We start from the raw sequence: 22,177 nt of genomic DNA, 5'->3' as shown, positions 1-22,177 counted from the left end.
ATTATGTTTATTTGATTTAATTTTTTGTGGCAGGTTCTTATACATAATCTTGAAAACGAAAATAGGATAACCATGGTTATTGTACAGTGAAATTCCTACATGTAAGAGACTATTCCGAGATCAGCGCTTTACATGTAGCAATTTCAGCAGAAATAGAAAATTTTTTATCCTAGTGTGAGGGAACTAGAATCTCTGATGTGCTGAACCTGAAACATTCTCTATATATTCATATTCTTCTATTGAATTTTAAATCAATTAGATTCATGAATGAAATGAAAAATTAGAATTGCAATAATAAGTATAACATACAAACATAAAATTTAAACAACTAAATCAGGTAAATTATAATTTCGAAATACAAACGATTTGGTGAAAGCTCTTTCAGGCTGTCTAACAGCAAAACTCTGTCCAATTATTGGCTGCATTGGTATTTGAGGATCAACTCTCTTCGGAGCGCCGCCAACAACCGAAAGCATGTTCTTAACTCTTTGATAAGCTGTCTGTGAACCAGAAATTGCTGCCTGTTGCTTAATTGACTTAATTCTCTCTTTTTCTTCCTCATCTATAATTATATTTGGTGGAAATCCCTTCATTTGCAAGATCATTGGAGATTCGTCAACTTTGAACTGAGGGAGTGCTTGGCGAATAGGTCTTTGAATGATTCTCGTGGGAGAAGACGCCGTTATTGGTTTGATATCTGTTCTCTGAATTGGTTTTACGATTTTTTGCATTGTTCTCTTCTTCAATGGACTCTGCAACTGCATAGTGGTGGAAGCTTGCAATTGTTGTGGCATTTGAACAGAATTTTGGGATGCTGACGCTGGCAACTTCTCTTTCCTCTTGTATCCATTTGCCTGGGCTGCAACTGCTAAAGCTTGTTCAATGGCGGAAGTATCTCCATCGTTAAGAGGGTATAATTGCCTCCATTTTGTTTCTTTTGCCCGCAGTGTCTCTCCTTCTGGGTCGAAAAAAGTAGTAGATCTTGTAGAATTGGTTGATTTCGTCTTGGATAAATCCATAATTCTTTGTCCCACGCATTTCTTGAAGTTCGGCTGAAGATTTATAATATGCATTGCGCCATGTATCACAGACGTCTTAACTTCTCTGTCAAACTCTGAATCCGCTCCCATTGACGGCTTGTTATTCACTTCCAAGAGCCACGGTTTGCAGTCTTTGTCAAGTAGTATGTCGAATCCGAGTATTTCGAAACACCTGCTCTTGCCATCGTTGTAAACAACGCCGATTCTATACTGAGATGCAATAAAATGTTGGACAGATGCAATTGTAAGACGAATGATTTCATCGATGTCATGTTTCAGCTTATCTGGATCGTGGCCGCTCTTTCGAACGGCTTCATATATTGCTTCTAAGGACCTTTTGTGACCTTTCTCTTCTTGTTCAACGACTTCATTCGCATGGAAGTGCTCATTCTTTTTGTTTAGACTATAGTTAGTGAGATGCGAGTAAACAAGGTCTAAATTGTCAGGTTTTGGATCATTATACGGTTCTGTACAAAAACGTGCCAGACCTTCATTGTGAATATACAGTCGTAATGGTTCTATTGATGTGATTAGAGCGTAAATTCGTAGATCGAATTTAAGCCCATCAATGAGAAATGGGTCAATATATCTCTGAGCAATTGCAGGCTCTGTATAGTCCTGGACTTGATTTGGATCTTGAATAAGGAAAATGCCTTTTCCAAGAGATCCTTTGTCAGGTTTTATTATAAATGTTCTTTTTAAAGAATTTTTGATGGATAGCATATGATTTTTGAGGTCATTAAACTGTAATGGAAGAATGTATGTTTCTGGATTAAACGAATACGCTTCTGGCATGAAATGAGAGACGGTTTCTAAATTTTTTGCACAGTCAACTTTTCGAGATATTGAAACTGTGCCGGGAAAATGATTATAAAATTGATATGGTAATAATTCAGATGCTGTTTCGGTTGATCCGTTTGCATTTATCCAAAATAAATTTGCTTTTGTATCGGATTCAGTAATTTTGAATCCATATGACTCCAGAGCTTCACGGATTAAGGGGTAATAGGCTTGATTGACATTGACCCATATGTATTTTGGCCCCTTTTTTCTAGATCGCTTTGGTTTTTCTTCTTTGAGTCTCGATTTATCGACAACGGATTCATTAGAACGAGGAGCCCTCTTCTGTGGAGATTTTAGATCTTTAAATTTATTATCAGTATATTCCAAAGAAGAGGGAATTGACATAGAAAATTTTGGAGATTATTTTGAATTGGATTTTAACGATAAGAAATTAGAAAAATAATGATAGGATATATAAGCTTAACTGTAATTAATTATATTTTTCGATCAGTGTAAAACAATTGTAAAAGTGACAACTTCCAAAAAAATATTTTTTGTCGTTTATTTATTTAATACATCTATATATTGAAACCCTCAAAGGTCTCTTACTGGTTGAGGATCGCTTGATGAATTTTCATCTTTACCATCGAGATCATCCTTATTAGCGAAATCTTCTTCATTTCCCTTATTTTTACCACAATTTTTGCACATGAAGAATAAAATAATAACAATAAGAACGCATTGTTGTAGAGCACCCATGAGAGTTGGGAACCAAGTTGTCCAGTTTTCTCTTGTACCAAAAATCAAGAAAGCCGCAGATGTAAGACCACCAGGAGCTTGAATACAAAGTAGTATTAATGACAATGATCCAGGCCCTTGAACTTTACATGTTGTGATTATCTGAGGTATGTATTGAATTACAGTAATCACGCCACCCATTGTGCCTAAAATCGAGCCGTAGTAGAACTGAGGCTTTGATGCAAAACCTTTTGGCGCGCCAATACAGTAAAAAATTAATATTGCCAAAAATGAAAGGACATGAAGTAATACCATGAAAAATACATTAGTTATTCGAGCCACTCTTATAGATTCGATACGTCTATTTGGATGAGGCTCTTTATCGAAAAAAATAAGATTTAAGAACGTATTTCCGAGATAAATATACCATAATGAGAATATATTTAAAAACGAAACTAATCTTGGGAGCCATACTTGGAATGACGCAGTAGTGAGGCCGGTAAAGTCAGCGGCATGAAGGCAGAAATAATTCATTGTCTGCACCCATTGACTAAAATTTATCATAAACACCGCTATAGGATTTACTCCGTAATTTGATCGTAATTTTACATAATTATACAGTTGTGGTATAACAGAAATTATTGTTCCTACAAATACGCAAAGGCCAACAGCAAGCCATATTACATTTACTTCTTTATAGCATTTGCTATAATCGATGAAGCCAGCCCATGAGTAATCATATCCAAGAAATGTGTCCATTCACTTGAATAAAATTTTGTTTGAAAGCATCTGAAAATTAATATTCAAAATTTGAAAGAAATATTCAAATTTGATAATTATAGAATAGTACTATTTTTAATGTGTATTGTAATAAACAGAAATTCATCAAAAGTGACGCTCTCAATTTTTTGACATTTGTAAATTCTAAATTGAATGAGAAAAATGAAATAATACTAAGCATAATACAATATTCTAGATTTAATTATAATTAGGAAAAAGTTAGTTTTGAGAGTACTTTTCATAGGCATATAGAATGAAATCTTCTGAAAAATAATATCACATAAACTCATATTATTTTCTAATATATAACTATTTTATATAAAAATCAAATTCAATGATCTTAAAAGCGAAGGATAAACCTCAAAATTTACGAATATAATGAGTGGGAATATAATGCTTATCTATCATAAAACCATATGAAATATCAATTTTTGCTTTACACCTAATTTTTGACGACAATTAGCAAAAAATGTTAAATGTTAACACTCAGTCCATTTGAATATGAAAAATAAAATTGACTTTGATTAAATGTTTTTATTTATCATGCAATTCTTCTTGCGACCAAAGATTTGAATAAAAGTTCAAAAAATAAGATAGCTTAAAAAATAATATACGGTAGTGTTTACTAATAGATGAATAGTATATAGATTCGATTAAAATGGATTTGATCCAAAAAAATATATAAAATTTGATCATAAATAAAATCGTTTTAAATTACTTCTTCATTTAAATTATAACAATTATTTTTGGTTTTATATTTTTTTGGATCAAATCCATTTTAATAGAATTTATATACTATTCATCTATTAGTAAACACTACCGTATATTATTTTTTAAGCTATCTTATTTTTTGAACTTTTATTCAAATCTTTGGTCGCAAGAAGAATTGCATGATAAATAAAAACATTTAATCAAAGTCAATTTTATTTTTCATATTCAAATGGACTGAGTGTTAACATTTAACATTTTTTGCTAATTGTCGTCAAAAATTAGGTGTAAAGCAAAAATTGATATTTCATATGGTTTTATGATAGATAAGCATTATATTCCCACTCATTATATTCGTAAATTTTGAGGTTTATCCTTCGCTTTTAAGATCATTGAATTTGATTTTTATATAAAATAGTTATATATTAGAAAATAATATGAGTTTATGCGATATTATTTTTCAGAAGATTTTGTGTTCTTCTTCAAAATTTTATTTTTTTTTTATTAAAAAGAATCTTTACAAAATATACATTTACTTTAATTAATATTTAAAAACGTGCTCTATCAAAAGTTCCAAAAATTCAATATTTTAGCTTTTCTGAGGTGTCACTTTTGATGAATTTCTGTTTACAACAGTATATCAAAATAATCAATTATATAATACCTTTCTAACTCGAGCTGTAAAAAATTTATACAATATTTAAGGGCTCACTGCCTTAGTTTACAACTATTCAATTTTGTACTTAAATGTACTTTTTCTCTTGATAGAATTGATATTTTTATGAATAAACTTAAATATAGCATACATTGATCATACTTTATCTTTTCATTGTTTCAAAATCTAAAAAAGATCTATAGAAGAAGACTCAGAGTGCAAAAAACGTATTTTTTTTGTAAAGAGGATTAATCATACTGTATACATATAGACATCCTCTTTTTGTATTTTAGGATTTTTCGCTTTATAAAAGTAAATAGCTACTCCTATCAATGAGCAACCAATGATTGCAAATATTATACCACAAGATATTGCAGCTATCTTCTGCCCAGACATTCCATTCTGATTAGGATCTGGCTCGATAGTTTTTTGCGTTGGAAATGGTGTTGGAAATTCACAATTATCTACTTTAATTACTTCTCTTTCATAAAAACTGGAATTTGCAATACTATAAATTCTTATGTTTTCTGGAAAGGCATCCGTAAACGAGAATGTTGGCTCAATTTTTGGATAATTTGAAGTACATATCAAAAGTTCGCATTGTTTTGAAATTCCAATAAATGACCCATAAGATATAATGGATGGAGATGCAAATCTAATTGAAGATAACTGTTTGCAAGAAGAAAATGAATTTGAATGAACGAATTTGAGTGATGAAGGGAAAGAAACACTTTTTAGCGATATACATTGTGCAGAGGCTGTACCAAGTATCGTTTCGAGCATATTTCCGAAAGTTATTGATTGTAAATGATGGTTATTTCTAAATGAATTGGCGTATATATGCTTAAGGCTCTTTGGACATGCAAAATTTATCATTGATTCACAATTTGCAAAAGAATAGTCCTTGATTTGTTTTATTGAGTCGGGTAGAGTAATAGTTTTCAAATTTGTGCAAAACATAAAGCATTTAATAGGAATGTAAGTATTGATTGAAGGCACAACAAAATTATCAAGCCTAGAGCAATTATAAAAACAACTTGTATTTAATAATGTTACTGAAGGTAAGTTAATTTGATTAATTGAAATGCATCCTTCAAATGACCTATAGTGAAGATTAATTTTTTCTGCAGATGTTGTTTCGAACAAAACTTCTGTAAGTTTGATGCAATCTCGAAAAGCATCAAAAGATATTTCTTCAATTGTATGAGGGATAAATACTTTTATAAGACTTGAACAATCCCTAAAGCAATTATCCGAAATTTTATTAACATATGAACTCAAAATAACCTCTTTAAGTTGTTTATATTCCCTAAATATTGAACTAGGAATTGAAACATGTCCTGATATTGTTAATTTGGATATCGATTTTGTTTTATCCATTGATAATAAAATTTCTGATTTTATTGACCCAGAGTTTTGCACAACAGTGATCTCCATTTCAGAGTCTTCAATTGTATATTGCACATTTCCATCAGTAACTAAGGATGATTTGCAGAAAAATAAAAAGAATGAGTACATGAGTGTTCTTTAAAAAATTGCAGTTATCGTACATGAATATGAGAATATGTAACTCGTTAATGTAAAGATTAAATAATGGAGAGATGATTTTATTTTGAATTTTGACACTGTAATCATGTTTTGATAGTAATTGTCACAAATTTTGAAAACGATGCAAAACTTTTTTTTTATCATGGAGCAGCGTTTTGATTCTTTAAATGAATTGATCGTTGCATTATTTAAAGAAGAACAAACTGCGATTCTCTCCATAGATAAAATTTATTCTCTCCTCGAATCTAGTACTGCTTGTGTTAATGTAGATCCAGACGGCTACATTCCAGCAAACTCAGTTCCTCGAAGAAAAACTATGAGTGTTTTGCAAGATGATGATACTTTTGTACAAGTCGCCGCAGCTGGGCAAGTTAAATGGGCATTAAAATTCAAAACAACAGTTTCAATTTCTGATACAGCTATACTTTCTTCAATAGAGTCTATGCTTACTGCAAATGGTCCAATGACAATTCACCAATTTGCGCAGAATACCGATTTGCCAGAAGTCGATGCAGGATTATTTTTACGATTCTTAACAATTCATTCTTCTGAATTTTCTGCACTTCCGGATGGAACGTATTGGTTTGCTGAACAACCGTTACCAGAAAAACATAATTATCATGCAATATCCATTGCAGTTTATAACGCTTTGCAAGTTCTTAAGCAGGGAACTCCAGATCAAATCTATTGGTATCTTTGCTTATCAACCGTTGAAAATGCACCTATTACGAATGATATAGTTCTTTACGAATTAACTCATAATCCAGATGTCTATGAGCAACCTCAATTAAACGTGTATAGGATGATGCCAAAACAATTTCATGTGCCAAATCTACAGTATAAGCATGTCGCCAGAAGGAACTCGATCCCAATCGTTCCTAATGATACACCTTTCGATCCAGAGGCTTTCTTTGGTAAGACCACACCATTTGTTTTTAGAATATCATGTTAATTTCTCCATTTTGTTTTTTAAAATCAAAATTTTCGATTTTTTTATTCAGCATCTGTAAGTTATAATTATTGATAAAATACTTCATTTCTCTCCAATTAAAATTTAAATTTTATCGCGGAGAAGCTCGTGAGCAAAGAATTCAATTTTGGATCTTGGATTTTGTGATTAGTATAGGATGAGGCTTTTCTTGAGTCTATTTTTTTAAGAAATAATTATCCAGCCATTGAGTAACTCTAGTTTCACTATAACCAAATACACAATATCAGAAATATCATAAATCCTTTGACAAAAATATCAAATGATTCAATTTCAAATGGTAAAAAAAAGGGAACTTCGTCGACAACAAAGATATCGACCAAAATTGTTCCCATTATGCTTGACATATGAAATAAAGTAATAGCGTGTATGGACTCATAGAATGACTTTCGTTTGAATTCTAGATATATTATGATCATCTAAAATATCCATATTTTACTTGATAACGCATATGTATTATTGTATTATGAAAATTAAGCGAAAATGATCACTCAAGATGAGCAAAATTCGATGTTTAAAAAGTAAAATTGTTTATTGATTAGGCTGCTTTCAGGTATTTTTTTGAGGTAACACTTTACTCGTTTTTCTACATCCGATGCACAAATAAGGATTTATAATTAAAAACATTTTTCGAATTGGGTAAATAAATCGTTATATCTTAGAGTTTAATAATCCTTTCTTCTTAAAATGAGAATGCAGTAATAGCAACTGTGTATGATAGTTGGAGTATTGTTAAATTGCGCGTAATGTTGAAAAGTTTCAAAAACGATTAACAATATGTTCAAATATATTATAATTTAATAATGTGTGATAACATCGGCTGCAAACAATCGATTTTAAGTGATTGATGAAAATCAATATCAATATTTAAAATTTTCGAGGTTTTTTTGACTGATAGCAATTGCCTTGGACATCTAGAAAGAGGTTCTCCTTGGTGAATTTCTCCAAATTTTTTCCATTTTAGAAATAGCCTAAGCAATTTTCTTCAAAATGATAAATTTATTTTCAATTCTCAATTTTTCCCCCGAAAAATTAGGTTATTTTTTTTAAAATTTATATCTTAGAGAGAAATAAACCATTTTTATTGTGTTATAAATCGCTAAAACCTTTTTATTTTTGTTATTCTATAATTTTTCTACTAAAAAATGTCAATTATACAGCAAAATCAAATAACATTTTTTCAAAGATATAGAGTTGAAAAGAAGTTGGTATTCCAAAATTATAAATCAGTTATAGTTTACTATCAAAAATAATATATTATCCTATATAGATAACCAGCCATTGTTAGTAAGATAAAATTATTTCTGGTTCAAATTAAGGATTATCTTCACAAGTTTAGAAACTATTGTAAATATCTAGAAAACAATCAATAATATCATGATTTTATTCACCAATGAGTTCAAGATATATATTGTGATTTCGACAAAATAGATAAAAATAAATAATGCAACAAGGTCCGGAAAGACCTAAAAAATCGAAATGATGGAGTGAATTTTTGATATAACTCATTAAGTGAAAATTATGAGATATTATAATTAAATTTTTCATATTATCCGAGATATAAGGTAACTAACATCCAGGTAGCTCGGATATATGGGTAGTATCTATTGTTGGAGAAAATTGAGAAGTTATGATTTACTAATGAGAACAATTATAAGAGAAACAAGTAGCTGAAAAGGAGCATCATTTGGTATGACAAACAATTACTTATTCGTAAGTTTCTGCAATGCCTGTTCGAGGAGAAATACTGCTTGATTTGGATGAACATTTATAAGTTTTTAGAGTAAATAGTTGAAGAATTTGGAGTTCCTAGCATGAGTGTGTTAAGTAGACAGTAGAAAAATTTGGTAGCAATGCATAACGGTTGCAATATTTTCGGGTAATTCAGAATAGAATCTGTTTGAGCATAAAGAGATGCAATATTATTGCATTTCTAATCATTAAAGTCATGTGTCTTGTGATTTCAAAGCGTGTTGTGTCTCTGTTCCGCTCACTAAAATTGAAAAAAAAAATTGACTATTATCCATCTAATGGCAAGAAGTTTTTAAAAACTTCACTTATCCAAGCTTGGCAATTCCGACATCCTTATATCATGCCTTATTGTTGTAAAAAAAATTATTCCCGTAACAAAATTTGTATTTTAATGAATGAATGGAAACGTACTGTATTCGCATAAATGTAGTAACTATCGTCTAGATTTGAGTTATGAATATTCTAGTCAAAATGTATAAAATTGAAATCAGAAATATCAAACGATTGTATGCGGTAATGTACATTCATTATAGAGACCATTGTAATTCATAAGTAACTTATATATAAAAGCCGATTTTTTTTTGCAATAAATTACTCAAATTTTAGTAGCTTTTTCTATATTCAAGTTATTTGAATATGTATCATAAGGTAAAAGTAAGTTATTCAAAATTAAGAGGAATTCTGTGGTCGCATTTTCGAGATGCAAAATTTCGATTTTTAATATGGGGCTTTGGCAAGTGCAATCTTGATATTATATACATATAGGAGTACTGTTGCAATATAATTAAAATTAACGAAGTTGATTTTAAATTGCATAATTCTGGAGAATAGTTGCCAATTGGAGTAATAAATTAGACTCCACTAATCTTTTTTTTTTCATTTCCTGTATGACGAGCAGAAAGGAAGCGATCAGTAACCCTAGGAAAAATGAAGAGGAGTTGCCTTCGATATGTAAATTGCAGAAATTTTGTAAAATGAAAAGTGCCTGATGAATGATAGCACTTCTCTTTATTATGTTACCAGAATTCTGTCGAAGTCATCGCGTTGAAATTGTTTTTACGGCATCATTTTCCACAAATGTCGTAACAACTTATGGATTCAAAGAACGCGGGACATATAACCTAACAATTAAGTCTAAATTAATACCATCCTCTCGAATATTTTTATCTAAAGAGAACTACAGAGAACGATCGTTTGCGTATTATTGCGAACATAAAGATCAATATATGAAACATTTTAACGTTTCAAAATTTTCAGATAATGAAACTATATCCCTAAGAGGTCAAATTCAATCAGATGGCATTTATAAGCTATATCTGATCATGTGCACAAGCAAGCAAGCCAATTTTCAGATAGAGGGAACTTTTTCAAATCCAGACACCCAATTAGATACTCGAAATAAATATCTTCGGCCTTTATTTATGCAAATGTCGATCATGTACATTTTTGTATTTATCTATTGGTTTTCTAGGTCTCAAGTATTGCACGTTTTTCATTACCCTTTACATACCACTTTCATGCTGCTACAGCTTGTTCGGAGCTTGAATTTGTATGTGTGGTACTACACATGGACGTTACTATCAGAAACAGATAAAATACCTTCGATTCTTGGGTTCTTATCTCACTTTTTGGATATTATTTATTATTCAGCTTTAACAAGTTGTCTGTTATTTCTGTGCAGCGGATGCAACATTTTCCGTATAAAATTTTCCTTTAGGGAGCATATTGAAATAATTGGTGCCTCGCTTTTGGTTACAACCGGAATAATTATTATTCCTCTGGTTCGCACAGAGAATTTCTTAATCTTTTCTTTTACAATTGTTGTTATTGGCCTTGTCTGGTACATTTCAATCGGTATTACTTCAATGATAAAAGCCCATCGAATAATTGCACTCGTTTCCGAGAAGCCATCCCTAATGAACAAAATCAAACGCTCAAGAAAAGTCGTTTCTTTCGCATACTCTTTATCCTTAATTACGCTTACTATATACATTATCCTTTACCTTACAGGAATTCCAGAATTTGTATGCGCATTGATTATGGAAATTGGGTGCTTCTTGTGTACATTCGGCCTTCTTTGGTTTTATACGGATGTTCCACCAAGAGCTCCAGCAAATTCTTTCCAACATATGAATTTAAAGCCAATTTATTTGCATTCTCCATGCGGAGCAGAGCTAGCTCTAATTGTTTGTCCACTTCATACCAATTTCGAAAGTAGTTTCTAATTCTTTGTAATAAAATGTTTGTTTTGTTGTACATTAATCAGTTATGAGCTCTTTTTGAACATATATTATTAATAAATTAAAACAAATTTTTATTGACAAAAAAATTACAATATAAGTAATAATATTAATAAAAACAAAAATACTTTCAGAGATCAGATGTCACAGCACGTATTGGTTTCTTTAAGATTGGGCGTGGGAGTGGAGGTTTGCTTTTTGGTTCTGATAGAGTTTTAGTGTAATATCTGCGTCTTATAAGTATAGTCGATTCACTTGTCTGCGATGTAAGTTGAGGTGAAGTACGATATTTAGATAAAGAGAGCATTACAGGTAATACTGGTGGAGTGTGTCTTGAAATATCAAATGTAGATGAAGATTTCAAGGGTTCGCTCTGTCTTCGCTTTTTTGGTGTTCTGAAATTATCATCAAAGATTACGTCTTCAATTTGTGGTCTGTTTTTTGGAGAAACCTGAAGCATTCTTTCTACGTTTGCAGAACAATCTTCAGGAAGGCCAGTTGGCAGCTCTCCATTAGTAATTTTCTTCACCATAGTAAAAACGTTGGAGCAATTCCAAGGGAGAGTAGCACCTTTCATGTACGCAAATAAAACGCCTAGGGACCAAGTATCTGACCTGGGGCCAAGTTTAGTTGAATCTGTGAAAAATTCTGGCGGAATGAATAACAAGTGTTTCCTATCAATTGTCTCCAATGACCAGCGAATGTTGCTCTTTATTTCATACATGTCTGTTAAACTAATGAATTTCTCATTGAAAATAAGAATGTTTGACGGTTTGATTGGAAGAGAAGAAATGTTGTTGTTGTGCAATATCATAATGCTGCGCGCTATTGTTTTCCATAATGCAACAATATTAACATCGTGCTGCTTATCTGGAGATTGCAAAAAAGATGAAAGTGTTTGCGAGTTAAAATATGGGCGAATTAAGTAAATGGTTGTTTCTGTTTCGAGAATATCTGTGTAATTAACAATAAAAGTGAGATTGAGATCTTGCAAGTGCTTGATTTTATCAATAAACGCCTTTACCATATCTGAATTTCCAAGAAATTCCTTCGAAATCATCTTGCAAACAAACGTGCCGCTACTCTCGTTATGCTTGAGAAGAAATGTCTTGCCAAGGAATCCATTGGAGAGATCATTCATGATAGTAAAATTAGGTTCAAAAGGATGCTCCATTTTCTGAAAAACTGACAAAATTTTGCACGATAGGTTTACTAAATTCTATAATTTATAATTTTAATTTATAAACCTATGAATTTTCCTATTTTAATTTGATATTCATAATAAGGTCGGGTTGAAAACTCGTACATTAAAAAAAAACTCGTACATGCCTCAAAAATTAAAGGTAGGGACACTCTTTAACCTTATTTTATTAAAAAATGCTAGGGTATTTTCAAGGATCATTACTCCCTATGTATTATATTAAGCAAGCCATCATTGGGGCATTGCAACAGAACATAGCAACATATACTTTGTAATAGGATGTTAACTCGAATTATCTCTCTATGGATTGATTATATTTTACAATTTCAGTAAATGTCGTTAAAAACTATTCACAGTAATAGGGTAGCTTCCAAAATGATTGGAACCAAGAATCGCGTTTACAAAAGCATAGATTAAAAATGAAATTTCGATTCGATAGTATCCAGCCAAAATTTTTGTTAGATAATCAGATATATAAATCGCATTCAAATGGTAAATGCACAGTTGAAATATACAGTAAATCTGTCAATACAATTTTTGTGTAGAGATTAAATTGCGATGTTAAAATGCATTGATGCAGTTTTGCAGAAGTATTTTGACTTTTCTTACCGAATTATATTTGTTTGCCAAACAATTTCTTGGATTTCATGAGGTTCATTCCAAATTGAAAATTGAAATCTTATCACACTGCTATTGTTTGATATCATAATCAATAACCATTACCAGGAATTTACGAATGCACTTAGATATATTTATTCTATTGACTTGTTGTTATAAAAATAAAATCATTATTAATTTTACCTGCAATTTGTATGATATTTATCATTTTTATCATAATTACTGAGATTTGATCAGCTTAAAGTTGAAGAATGAAAAAAATTAATATCAGAATCAAAAAATATTGCAATTTTGCACTTCAAAAGGATTTAACTTCAAAGTTTGGATAATAATACAACAAGTTGGTTTTCCAAAAATTATTCAAAATCTATTTTTTCATATGAAAAATTAAATATTTGATTTTAATTTTTCTTTTTTTGAATTTTTTTTGGAATTTTCAACCATGACCCAGAACAGAAAGAGTATCGCAACTTTATTTAATAGCATATAATATGAAGGGTTTTATGTTTATTTTATAATCATTTTTTTGATCACAAATATCATACCAATTAATATGCATTTTTATAAAAAATGTATTACAATGTTCACAAACACGAGCTAAAACAGTAAAACACGTCGAAGAAAACAGTATAAAACATATTTTTAGTCTATTTATTTTCATATTACTAGTTTCGATATGCAATGTTAAAATTGCAGTAGACATATGAGATCCTTGAACTTGTTAGTACTACGTGCATGATAAAGTAAGCTTCAATTTTATACCAATATTGTAAATTGAATCAAATTTACGGCATTATATTAATATATAATTCGTTTTATGATATAGAACTGATATTCTACTTGCACTGGATTGTATCATCGTGACATTTAAGAGATTTTTCTCGATAATTCTGGATGATTATATAACTCTAGATTGTATTTGCCGATTTTCTCCAAACTACGTATTCTACATATACATAATATGCATAGCCTGCAGATGGAGTTTAAGGCCAAAATTTTGGTTAGAAGGGAGTGTCCGTACCTTTCAAAAATTGAATACTTTTCAATAGACTTTCTCAATCCTATCGTCAAAAATCTGTCATCCTATCGTTCACTTTACAAAACCTATCGTCGAAAATCTATCATTCCTCTCAGTTTTTGAGGCATGTACGAGTTTTTTTGAAGCCCCCAATTTTTCAACCCAACCTTATATAGAAGTGTCGCGGATCAAAAAAAATCCTGACACTTTACATAGAAAAGTGACACTTTAATGGATATAGCTGGGGCAATTTTTTGAGATGAGACGATAGCTTACGAAGTTCGGATCTCGAATCGGAGCCTCGTAAGCTATCGTCTTGTATAAAAATTTGAAAAAAATTATATGAATAATTTAATAATCGAAAAAATTTCTACGAATTTTAAAAGGAATTGTTGGCTATGATGTACTGATCATGAATCAGTACATCATAGCCAGCAATTCCTTCGCAAACAGCGGGAAACTTTGTCTGAATAGTTTAACATTCAGACAAAGTTTCCCGCTGTCAGGGAGGGAATTAGAGGGTGAGAGATATATAGATAGACTATATATCTCTCACCCTTTAATTCCCTCGAGAAAGTTCAAAAACTTCGGTGCAATCAGATCTGATTGCACCGAAGTTTTTGAACTTTGTATGGGAATATCCCATTTTTTGCAAAGAAAAAGTGAGAATCCCAAATTTTGCATACCAAAAATGGTATTGTATGGAAAAGTCATTCAATATTGGTTTTTTAGGTCTAATATTATACAGATATGTCCGCTACTAGATACCGGATTATCCTATATAATCAAATATAGTGGTTTCAAAAAACTAAAGGTTGCATCTTTTAATGCTCTCCTAATTATGTGTTTTTTACTAATATCACAGTGTGCGCATATTGTTATGATATGTATAAATGATTCTATGAGTGTTATATATGAATTTAATGAGTTTTTGTTTAGGCATTAGATTATATGAGACCAACAAAATGTGTTTGAGCTATTTATATATATGTATGTGTGAGTCCTATATAAGTATAGTTAATATGTGTATGCGTTTATAAATAAAGAAGTATATTCACAATTTATGATATTCAATTTTTTCAAAATATCTTAAAATTAACATATATATAATATGCTTGGTGTGGTAATATCAATATCGAAATATTAAAGCTCAAATCTCAAAAAGTGCTCATAAGTTGATTCTGATCTGACTCAAAACTCTGTAATATTAATCATATTAATATTGTTTATTGTGGTAGTTATATATGTGGTATTAAAATGTATCTTATCATTAAAAATTATTTGTGCTAGATTTATCGTTTGAATTTTTGTGTAATTATTAATATGGCATATCTTATATTGTGAAGATATGCCATATTAATACACAAAAAGTCTATTTGCTTTTGGTTTTGAATGGGGCTATCAAAACGATTCGACAACCGCATTCAAAAACAAAAGCAAATAGGCTTTTGTATGTATTGTATCGTAAATTTTCGATCTACCTTGTTTGAAACTTGCTTTTTCAGTTGGCATCAAAATTCTTTGACACCAACTGAAAAAGCAAGCTTCAAACAAGGTAAATATCGAATGGCAGCCATATATTTACATGTGGCTGCCATTATTTTGTAAATATATCGTATTTCTGAGATTTTGAAATTTGGTCGCCTATCCAATAAAGATAGGCGACCGCTGTAATATAATTATATTTTTTACAGCCCTATTTGAGTTTATGAACAAACTCAAATAGGGCCGGAAGTGGGTATATAAGGAGAATTGAGAAACCCACTCCATATCTATAATTTACAAAAAGTGTCAATAAAAAGTAATAATCGTTGTTTCACTAAAAATGATATTAAATATATACCTATATACTATATATTAGATTTTTAAAATTTTTAATGAAAATTGAAGACTCAAAAAAATTGATGCAATATGAAATCAGAAGTTGACCACATTCGATTGGAATTGCTCTATTTTCAATTGAATCTATCATTTTCAATCGGATATGATCAAATTTTGATTTCTTGTCACAATTTGTTTGCAATATTTGTCAATTTGGCCAGTCACATATAGAGATGCATTGTACTTATTGTATCATTGCATACCTACATGTATCTGGCCAAATAGACGAATGTTGCAAACAAATTGTCTTCTGAAGTTGAAATTTGGCCATGTACAGTTGTATTTGATAATTTCTATTAGAAATAGGAATATCACAATTGTGTTTGGCCAAATAGTAATTTTAAATTTCAATCGATCTGCAAACTATATAAGTTTGCCAAAATTCAATTATTTTCATAATATAAATAAACTATACTTTCATTTGTTGAGTGAATTGTCTTATTTACAGTTCATTTTCCAAATTGAATAACTCTAATGAAGTTCAAAAGGAGATTGGGACAAAGTTGCAATTCGGCACTTTTTGTAAAAAAAATGGGGTCATACTCATAATGAATAGAGACTTATAGCCAAGTCTTGATATCATGCAGGGAGAATATACATTGATAAGCAATTATATTTTATAGTAGTAGTATTCAGAAATTCTTACAATTTACAATACAATTTTCAAAAATGGATAAAGACTAATAGCCAAGTCTTGATATCATGCAGGGAGACTCTCTACAAATACAAAAATTGATTATCATAAGGAAATACAAATTTATCAATTTTCATGTGAAAATTCATAAATTTGTTCTCCAATAAATAGCAATAATACTTTGAATGTTATATTAAGTAATATAGCTTCAGGTAAATAAGCTTACACTTCAAAAATATACTGTTTATTCATTAATTTTAAAAAAAGCCAAATTATCTAATCTTGCTTACTCTTCCTTTAAACTTCTTTGTGCCAAATTTAATATTGCCTTTAAAGATGGAATAAGGACATTAGGTTCAATCCTTCGGCTTTCGACAATTTCCAAAATGTGTTGAATTAATTTCAAACATTCATCGTGTTTTGAAGCTCTTTGCTCAACAATCTGATTACCTGCCCTTGTAAGAATTCTTACTGCTCTTTTCTTCATTCAAAACATTAGCGCACTTGAACCTTAATAATCGCATTTGGAATCACAACAGTGATGAGAGTTATGACGATGTCATCAATGCGCTCATTTTTCTTACCCAAGAAAAATGTTTGCTTTAATTGATGAAAGTGTGATTCCGCAATGTTATTCGTGGAATCACCTTCTCCACGATATAACATCATCCAATGTTCTTTGGTTCTTCTCCATTGTTTATCGAAATACTTCAAAGTGCGCGGTTCTTCTTCTTCTAACATTGTTGTCAAGAACTCATATGTTTCATCAGACTCTTCAGCCAGCTTTTCTGCATTCGTTGCATCTGCACGTAATGTCAAAAAGTCCATTGCTAAATAGAAGTTCTCAAAATTCTGTGGATTGTCAAAATAGCTTCCAACTTTTGCCACATGCGCGTAAAACATGCACAGCGCACCAACTGAGCTGCGCAAGAGGAAATCCGTCCTCAATTGCGCGAGCAATGCTTAGCGCACAGTCAGCGCTCCAATGCTGTGGATCCAGGTGCGCAAACTCACAGAATTTCACCAAACATTCTTGAATTTTTTCAGATGTCTGAGGGTTCACTAAAAAATAGCAAAAGGGGAAAATTGTGTTTTGACTTGTTTCATTGTTACTGCAAACAATTGGATCTTTCCTTTAATTAAAGAATGAGTGGAATCGACGTGGAGAGGGTTATCAATGCTATGCACCAATTCTTTTGCAGCAAAAGGTGCATATATGATTGTAAACTCGGAAAAATCCATTTGTAATCAAATTGAACGAGATCATCTGGCACTCTTCCTGTAAATATTCAAAAATGCTTCCAAAGAAGTGTAAGGATCGTTTGATAATCTTTGTGCAATAATCTCTTCAAGGCGATAAAATTTGTGCTTTAAAGCATCAGTAGACTGCGCGAAAAGTTTCATCGTTTCTTTGTTATTCGTATCAATTCCGAACTTATCAAAAAATGCTTTTTGAGCAAGAAATTGCTTTCCACCGTTTTTAATATAAAGTTCGATCCATTTTTGATAAAATTTACTCGCGTAATGTGAACCCATTTCAACTCCTATATGATGGCAATGTCTTTCATTAACTTGCTTATAGTAAACACTCCATTTTGTTCTTCAACCCTAAATTTTGCCTTGCATAGGGGATACGAACATGAATAAGTGACATATTGCTTTGGAGATCCCGTTCTTCTTCTGTATGGGACACCGCCCTTGACTTCCTGTTTAATACCAAAAGCAATAAGCTCCTCTAAGTCCACCGAAATCATAAAAATGAAGTGATTTTGAAAAGAGTTAACAAAATTCAAATCACATCAAAAACAAAAACACATAAAAAATATTTTATTATACTCATTCGAAATTAAAAATAATAAAATTTATATATTAATTTCATTAAATCAAGGTTAAAAATCTCACCGGAAAAATAACCTCAGTGTGATAAATTTATCACCGGAAAAATTTACAATAAGGTTAATACCGAAAATATCGAAAAATCAACATTTAAGGTTAATTTAAGAGTATTGTAATAAACAGAAATTCATCAAAAGTGACAGCTCTCAATTTTTTGACATTTGTAAATTCTAAATTGAATGAGAAAAATGAAATAATACTAAGCATAAGACAATATTCTAGATTTAATTATAATTAGGAAAAGTTAGTTTTGAGAGTACTTTTCATAGGCATATAGAATGAAATCTTCTGAAAAATAATATCACATAAACTCATATTATTTTCTAATATATAACTATTTTATATAAAAATCAAATTCAATGATCTTAAAAGCGAAGGATAAACCTCAAAATTTACGAATATAATGAGTGGGAATATAATGCTTATCTATCATAAAACCATATGAAATATCAATTTTTGCTTTACGCCTAATTTTTGACGACAATTAGCAAAAAATGTTAAATGTTAACACTCAGTCCATTTGAATATGAAAAATAAAATTGACTTTGATTAAATGTTTTTATTTATCATGCAATTCTTCTTGCGACCAAAGATTTGAATAAAAGTTCAAAAAATAAGATAGCTTAAAAAATAATATACGGTAGTAAAAAAAAAAAAAAAAAAAAAAAAAAAGGCAGTGGGGCTTCCAGGCACTTCGTGCCTTAGCCCTGAAGATGTTTAGTATAAATGAAGTTTTTATTCGGAGGTCTTCCAGGAGCTTTTCCAAACAATTATATATGTTTTCATGTTTTGTCAAGACTTCTTCGTAAATGTTTTGTCAAGATTCTTCGTAAAATGTTTTGTCAAGACTTCTTCGTAAAATCAGACAAAAATATATTTTAGGGTAGAAGGTTAGATATAACCTCTTTCTAACCTCTTTTTCTACCCTCTTGAATTTGTCAAGACTTCTTCGTAAATGTTTTGTCAAGACTTCCTTCGTAAAGACTTTGTTGAGATTTCTTCATGAAATTTACACCAAAAATAATGTTTAGGGTAGAAGGTTAGATATAACCTCTTTTCTAACCTCTTTTTCTACCTCTTGAATTTTCATGAAATTACACCAAAAATAATGTTTAGGGTAGAAGGTTAGATATAACCTCTTTTCTAACCTCTTTCTACCCTCTTGAATTTTCATGAAATTTAACACCAAAATATATTTAGGTGAAGAGGTGAGATATAACCTGTTTTTTCACCTAATTTTTCACCTCTTGAATTTTCATGAAATTTACACCAAAAAATATACTACTAGGGTCATTTACGAAGAAATCTCAACAAAGTCTTTACGAAGAAATCTCAACAAACATAGACAAGAAAGTCATGAGAAATTAGATGAAGAAGTCTAAACAAAGTCTTTACGAAGAATTCATGAAAATTCAAGAGGGTAGAAAAGAGGTTAGAAAAGAGGTTATATCTAACCTTCTACCCTAAAATATATTTTTGGGTCATTTACACTCATTGACGAAGAAATCTCAACAAAACATTTACGAAGAAGTCTTGACAAAACATTTACGAAGAAGTCTTGACAAGATAGAATATGAGAGAGGTCCTATAAACTGGAGAAAGTGTCATATAAACATCTGTCAAAAAACCGCTTTTTAACTTCACTTAAAATGCCACGTAAGCTACGTAAGAATATACGTAAGAGGAAGAGAGCATTGAAACATCCAATAGTAAAACTAACACCACAACAACAGTTGCAACAACAAATTATGAATGACCCCACTATGTTGCAACAAATGTCAAGCAACCCTATGCTTTTAAACCGAGTAATTGGTGCACAGAGTGGAGGTTTAAGAGGCGGCACTTTTAGCGAAAATGGCAGGCTATGGTGGAGCTGCAGACGGAACAGCCTATAACCCTCAAAGTCAAATGAATTTGAGTTCACTCAAAAATCAAATAACAGATGTCAAAAAGTCAAACATAGACATACAGAAGCAAATAGGTGAAAACGAAAAGAAACTAGAATATGACAGACACACAAAGAAACTCAATGAGTTAAACGTAGAGAAAAGAAGAAAAGAAGAACAACTGAAAGAACTAAGTACAGAGGAATATGCGAAAAAAGTGTCAGAAAAAGCAGCAGAGTAGCAAAAATGGAACAAGATGTTTTAAATTTGAAAACCATACTACTCAATATAAAGTACTGAAAGATGAAGAGATAAACAAAAAGCCCTGAAGACATATATGGATAGCGATGAGTATAAAAAAGAAGTTGAAGCAAATGTAAAGGCAGAAAAACTTTTACAGTTGCAAAACCAAACCGTACAGTATGAAAACTTAGCACAAGAAAGTAAAAATAACGACGCAGCCATGCAAAAGGCAATGAAAAGCGCAGAATATATAAAAGCTAACAATGACTGGTTAGATGCCCAAGCCAACGCTAAAAGAGCCAACTCATAGGGTCAATAAGGACAAAAATACAAGCGGAGTGAAGACAGTTCAAATGAAGCTTTAACGAATGCTGACTTTAAGAACGCTTTCGAAGCTCTTCATAGAAGGTGAAACTAGTGAACGACTTCTCATCTGGAAAGAAACTGAAGTCTGAAGGTTTCGACAACAGAGTTAAGAGAAGTAGCACAAAATATGACGAAAATAACAGATGCAGCAACGAGAGCAGGCAGTTCAAAGTGCCTATGACGCCGTTAGAGCAACTGTTGTGAAAAGTCAAGAAAAGAGTTACAACAGACCAAAACAGACCTAGTAAATGCTTTCTTAAGAACGAAAAGTCAGGTAGGACATTACGCTGCAGATGGAACATATGTGCCAGCTGGTGGAATTTATATACCACCAAACCCTCCAAGAGAAGCACCTGCACCAGGACTACCTATGACATTTACATCGTCACATGGACACAGACACAGGCATGCACCAAAACCAGCACAACAACCAACAGTTCAAAACCCTGCACAACAACCAACAGTTCAAAACCCTGCACAACAACCAACAGTTCAAAACCCTGCACAACAACAACCACAAACAGAGCAAGGACATAAAAGAAGTAGAGAACAAGGAAACCAAGAATTCTTAAAAATGCTTAAGGAAGAGTGTGGTTTCCCAGATACTGTTGACTTTAGTGACAGATATAAAGAAGCTATTAGAAAGTTCAAGGATGGAAATACTGACCCGAACCTATTTAGCTTTATGGCTCAGCACCAAACGGATATAATCTCAAACCTGGAAAATACAAAGTCCCGCTAAAGGATATGATTTTAATACATATCATCCAAATGACATGGATGAATTTACTCCGAGATATTTGATGTCCAGAGCTAAATGACAATTCAACTTTCGTCATGAACGCGTAAAAAATAGAGACGGAACGAAGAACAAAAGCTTATGAATGCGGATGACGTAGATAGGAAATTGTTGAAAACGGTCTCGGAATATATGAAATGCCAGCAGATGAGGTACAAGAAACTCCACAGGAAGAAATAGTTCAGATACAACCAGACATGAAGAATAGTTCAGCAACAACAGCTAGAAAGAGCCTGAAGGAAACGAACAAGTCACTCCTTTGGAAACTAACTTCACAGAAACTAGATGAAGATTTGGAACAGCCGAAAATATCTGACCCTCAACAAGAGTATGCGGAGAATATGGAATATTTCCAGAAGTCTAAGAAAGATTCGGCTGACATAGTAGAAGAATATCGAAAAAT

The 22,177-nt window shown here is 31.4% G+C and overlaps 6 protein-coding genes and 1 pseudogene across 7 annotated transcripts, besides 5 other annotated features; 3 read left to right on the top strand and 4 right to left on the bottom strand.

Moving 5' to 3' along the window:
• Positions 1-320: 320 nt before the first annotated feature.
• On the bottom strand, positions 321-2,228 carry TVAGG3_1057960 (tubulin polyglutamylase TTLl11 family; the record flags this gene model as incomplete). The annotated part of the gene is made up of 1 exon (XM_001311253.1): positions 321-2,228. One exon carries the CDS (start codon positions 2,226-2,228, stop codon positions 321-323), a length of 1,908 nt encoding a protein of 635 aa, XP_001311254.1.
• Positions 2,229-2,394: 166 nt separating this feature from the next.
• TVAGG3_1057950 (SEVEN transmembrane protein 1-related family) lies at positions 2,395-3,320 on the bottom strand (the record flags this gene model as incomplete). The annotated part of the gene is made up of 1 exon (XM_001311252.2): positions 2,418-3,320. The coding sequence occupies one exon, from the start codon at positions 3,318-3,320 to the stop codon at positions 2,418-2,420; it is 903 nt and encodes a 300-aa protein (XP_001311253.1).
• Positions 3,321-3,429: 109 nt separating this feature from the next.
• Positions 3,430-3,465: a mobile genetic element.
• A 1,181-nt stretch (positions 3,466-4,646) lies between these two features.
• Positions 4,647-4,684: a mobile genetic element.
• Positions 4,685-4,956: 272 nt separating this feature from the next.
• Positions 4,957-6,084, bottom strand: TVAGG3_1057920 (surface antigen BspA-like family; the record flags this gene model as incomplete). Its single annotated transcript, XM_001311251.2, has 1 exon — positions 4,957-6,084. The coding sequence occupies one exon, from the start codon at positions 6,082-6,084 to the stop codon at positions 4,957-4,959; it is 1,128 nt and encodes a 375-aa protein (XP_001311252.1).
• Positions 6,085-6,374: 290 nt separating this feature from the next.
• On the top strand, positions 6,375-7,235 carry TVAGG3_1057910 (uncharacterized protein; the record flags this gene model as incomplete). The annotated part of the gene is made up of 1 exon (XM_001311250.1): positions 6,395-7,204. One exon carries the CDS (start codon positions 6,395-6,397, stop codon positions 7,202-7,204), a length of 810 nt encoding a protein of 269 aa, XP_001311251.1.
• A 3,622-nt stretch (positions 7,236-10,857) lies between these two features.
• TVAGG3_1057900 (uncharacterized protein) lies at positions 10,858-11,250 on the top strand (the record flags this gene model as incomplete). The annotated part of the gene is made up of 1 exon (XM_001311249.2): positions 10,858-11,217. The coding sequence occupies one exon, from the start codon at positions 10,858-10,860 to the stop codon at positions 11,215-11,217; it is 360 nt and encodes a 119-aa protein (XP_001311250.1).
• Positions 11,251-11,330: 80 nt separating this feature from the next.
• TVAGG3_1057890 (protein serine/threonine kinase protein) lies at positions 11,331-12,408 on the bottom strand (the record flags this gene model as incomplete). The annotated part of the gene is made up of 1 exon (XM_001311248.2): positions 11,363-12,406. The coding sequence occupies one exon, from the start codon at positions 12,404-12,406 to the stop codon at positions 11,363-11,365; it is 1,044 nt and encodes a 347-aa protein (XP_001311249.2).
• Positions 12,409-14,443: 2,035 nt separating this feature from the next.
• Positions 14,444-14,702: a mobile genetic element.
• Positions 14,703-16,438: 1,736 nt separating this feature from the next.
• Positions 16,439-18,591: a mobile genetic element.
• A 2-nt stretch (positions 18,592-18,593) lies between these two features.
• Positions 18,594-18,630: a mobile genetic element.
• A 1,704-nt stretch (positions 18,631-20,334) lies between these two features.
• On the top strand, positions 20,335-21,831 carry TVAGG3_1057850 (annotated as a pseudogene). Its single transcript has one exon. A coding segment is annotated over exon 1 (1,497 nt).
• Positions 21,832-22,177: the final 346 nt, after the last annotated feature.

The sequence above is a fragment of the Trichomonas vaginalis genome, chromosome I (assembly GCF_026262505.1).
Source record: "Trichomonas vaginalis G3 chromosome I, whole genome shotgun sequence".
In the NCBI taxonomy this organism is placed as follows: Eukaryota; Parabasalia; order Trichomonadida; family Trichomonadidae; genus Trichomonas; species Trichomonas vaginalis.
This window is presented reverse-complemented; position numbering and strand designations above follow the sequence as displayed.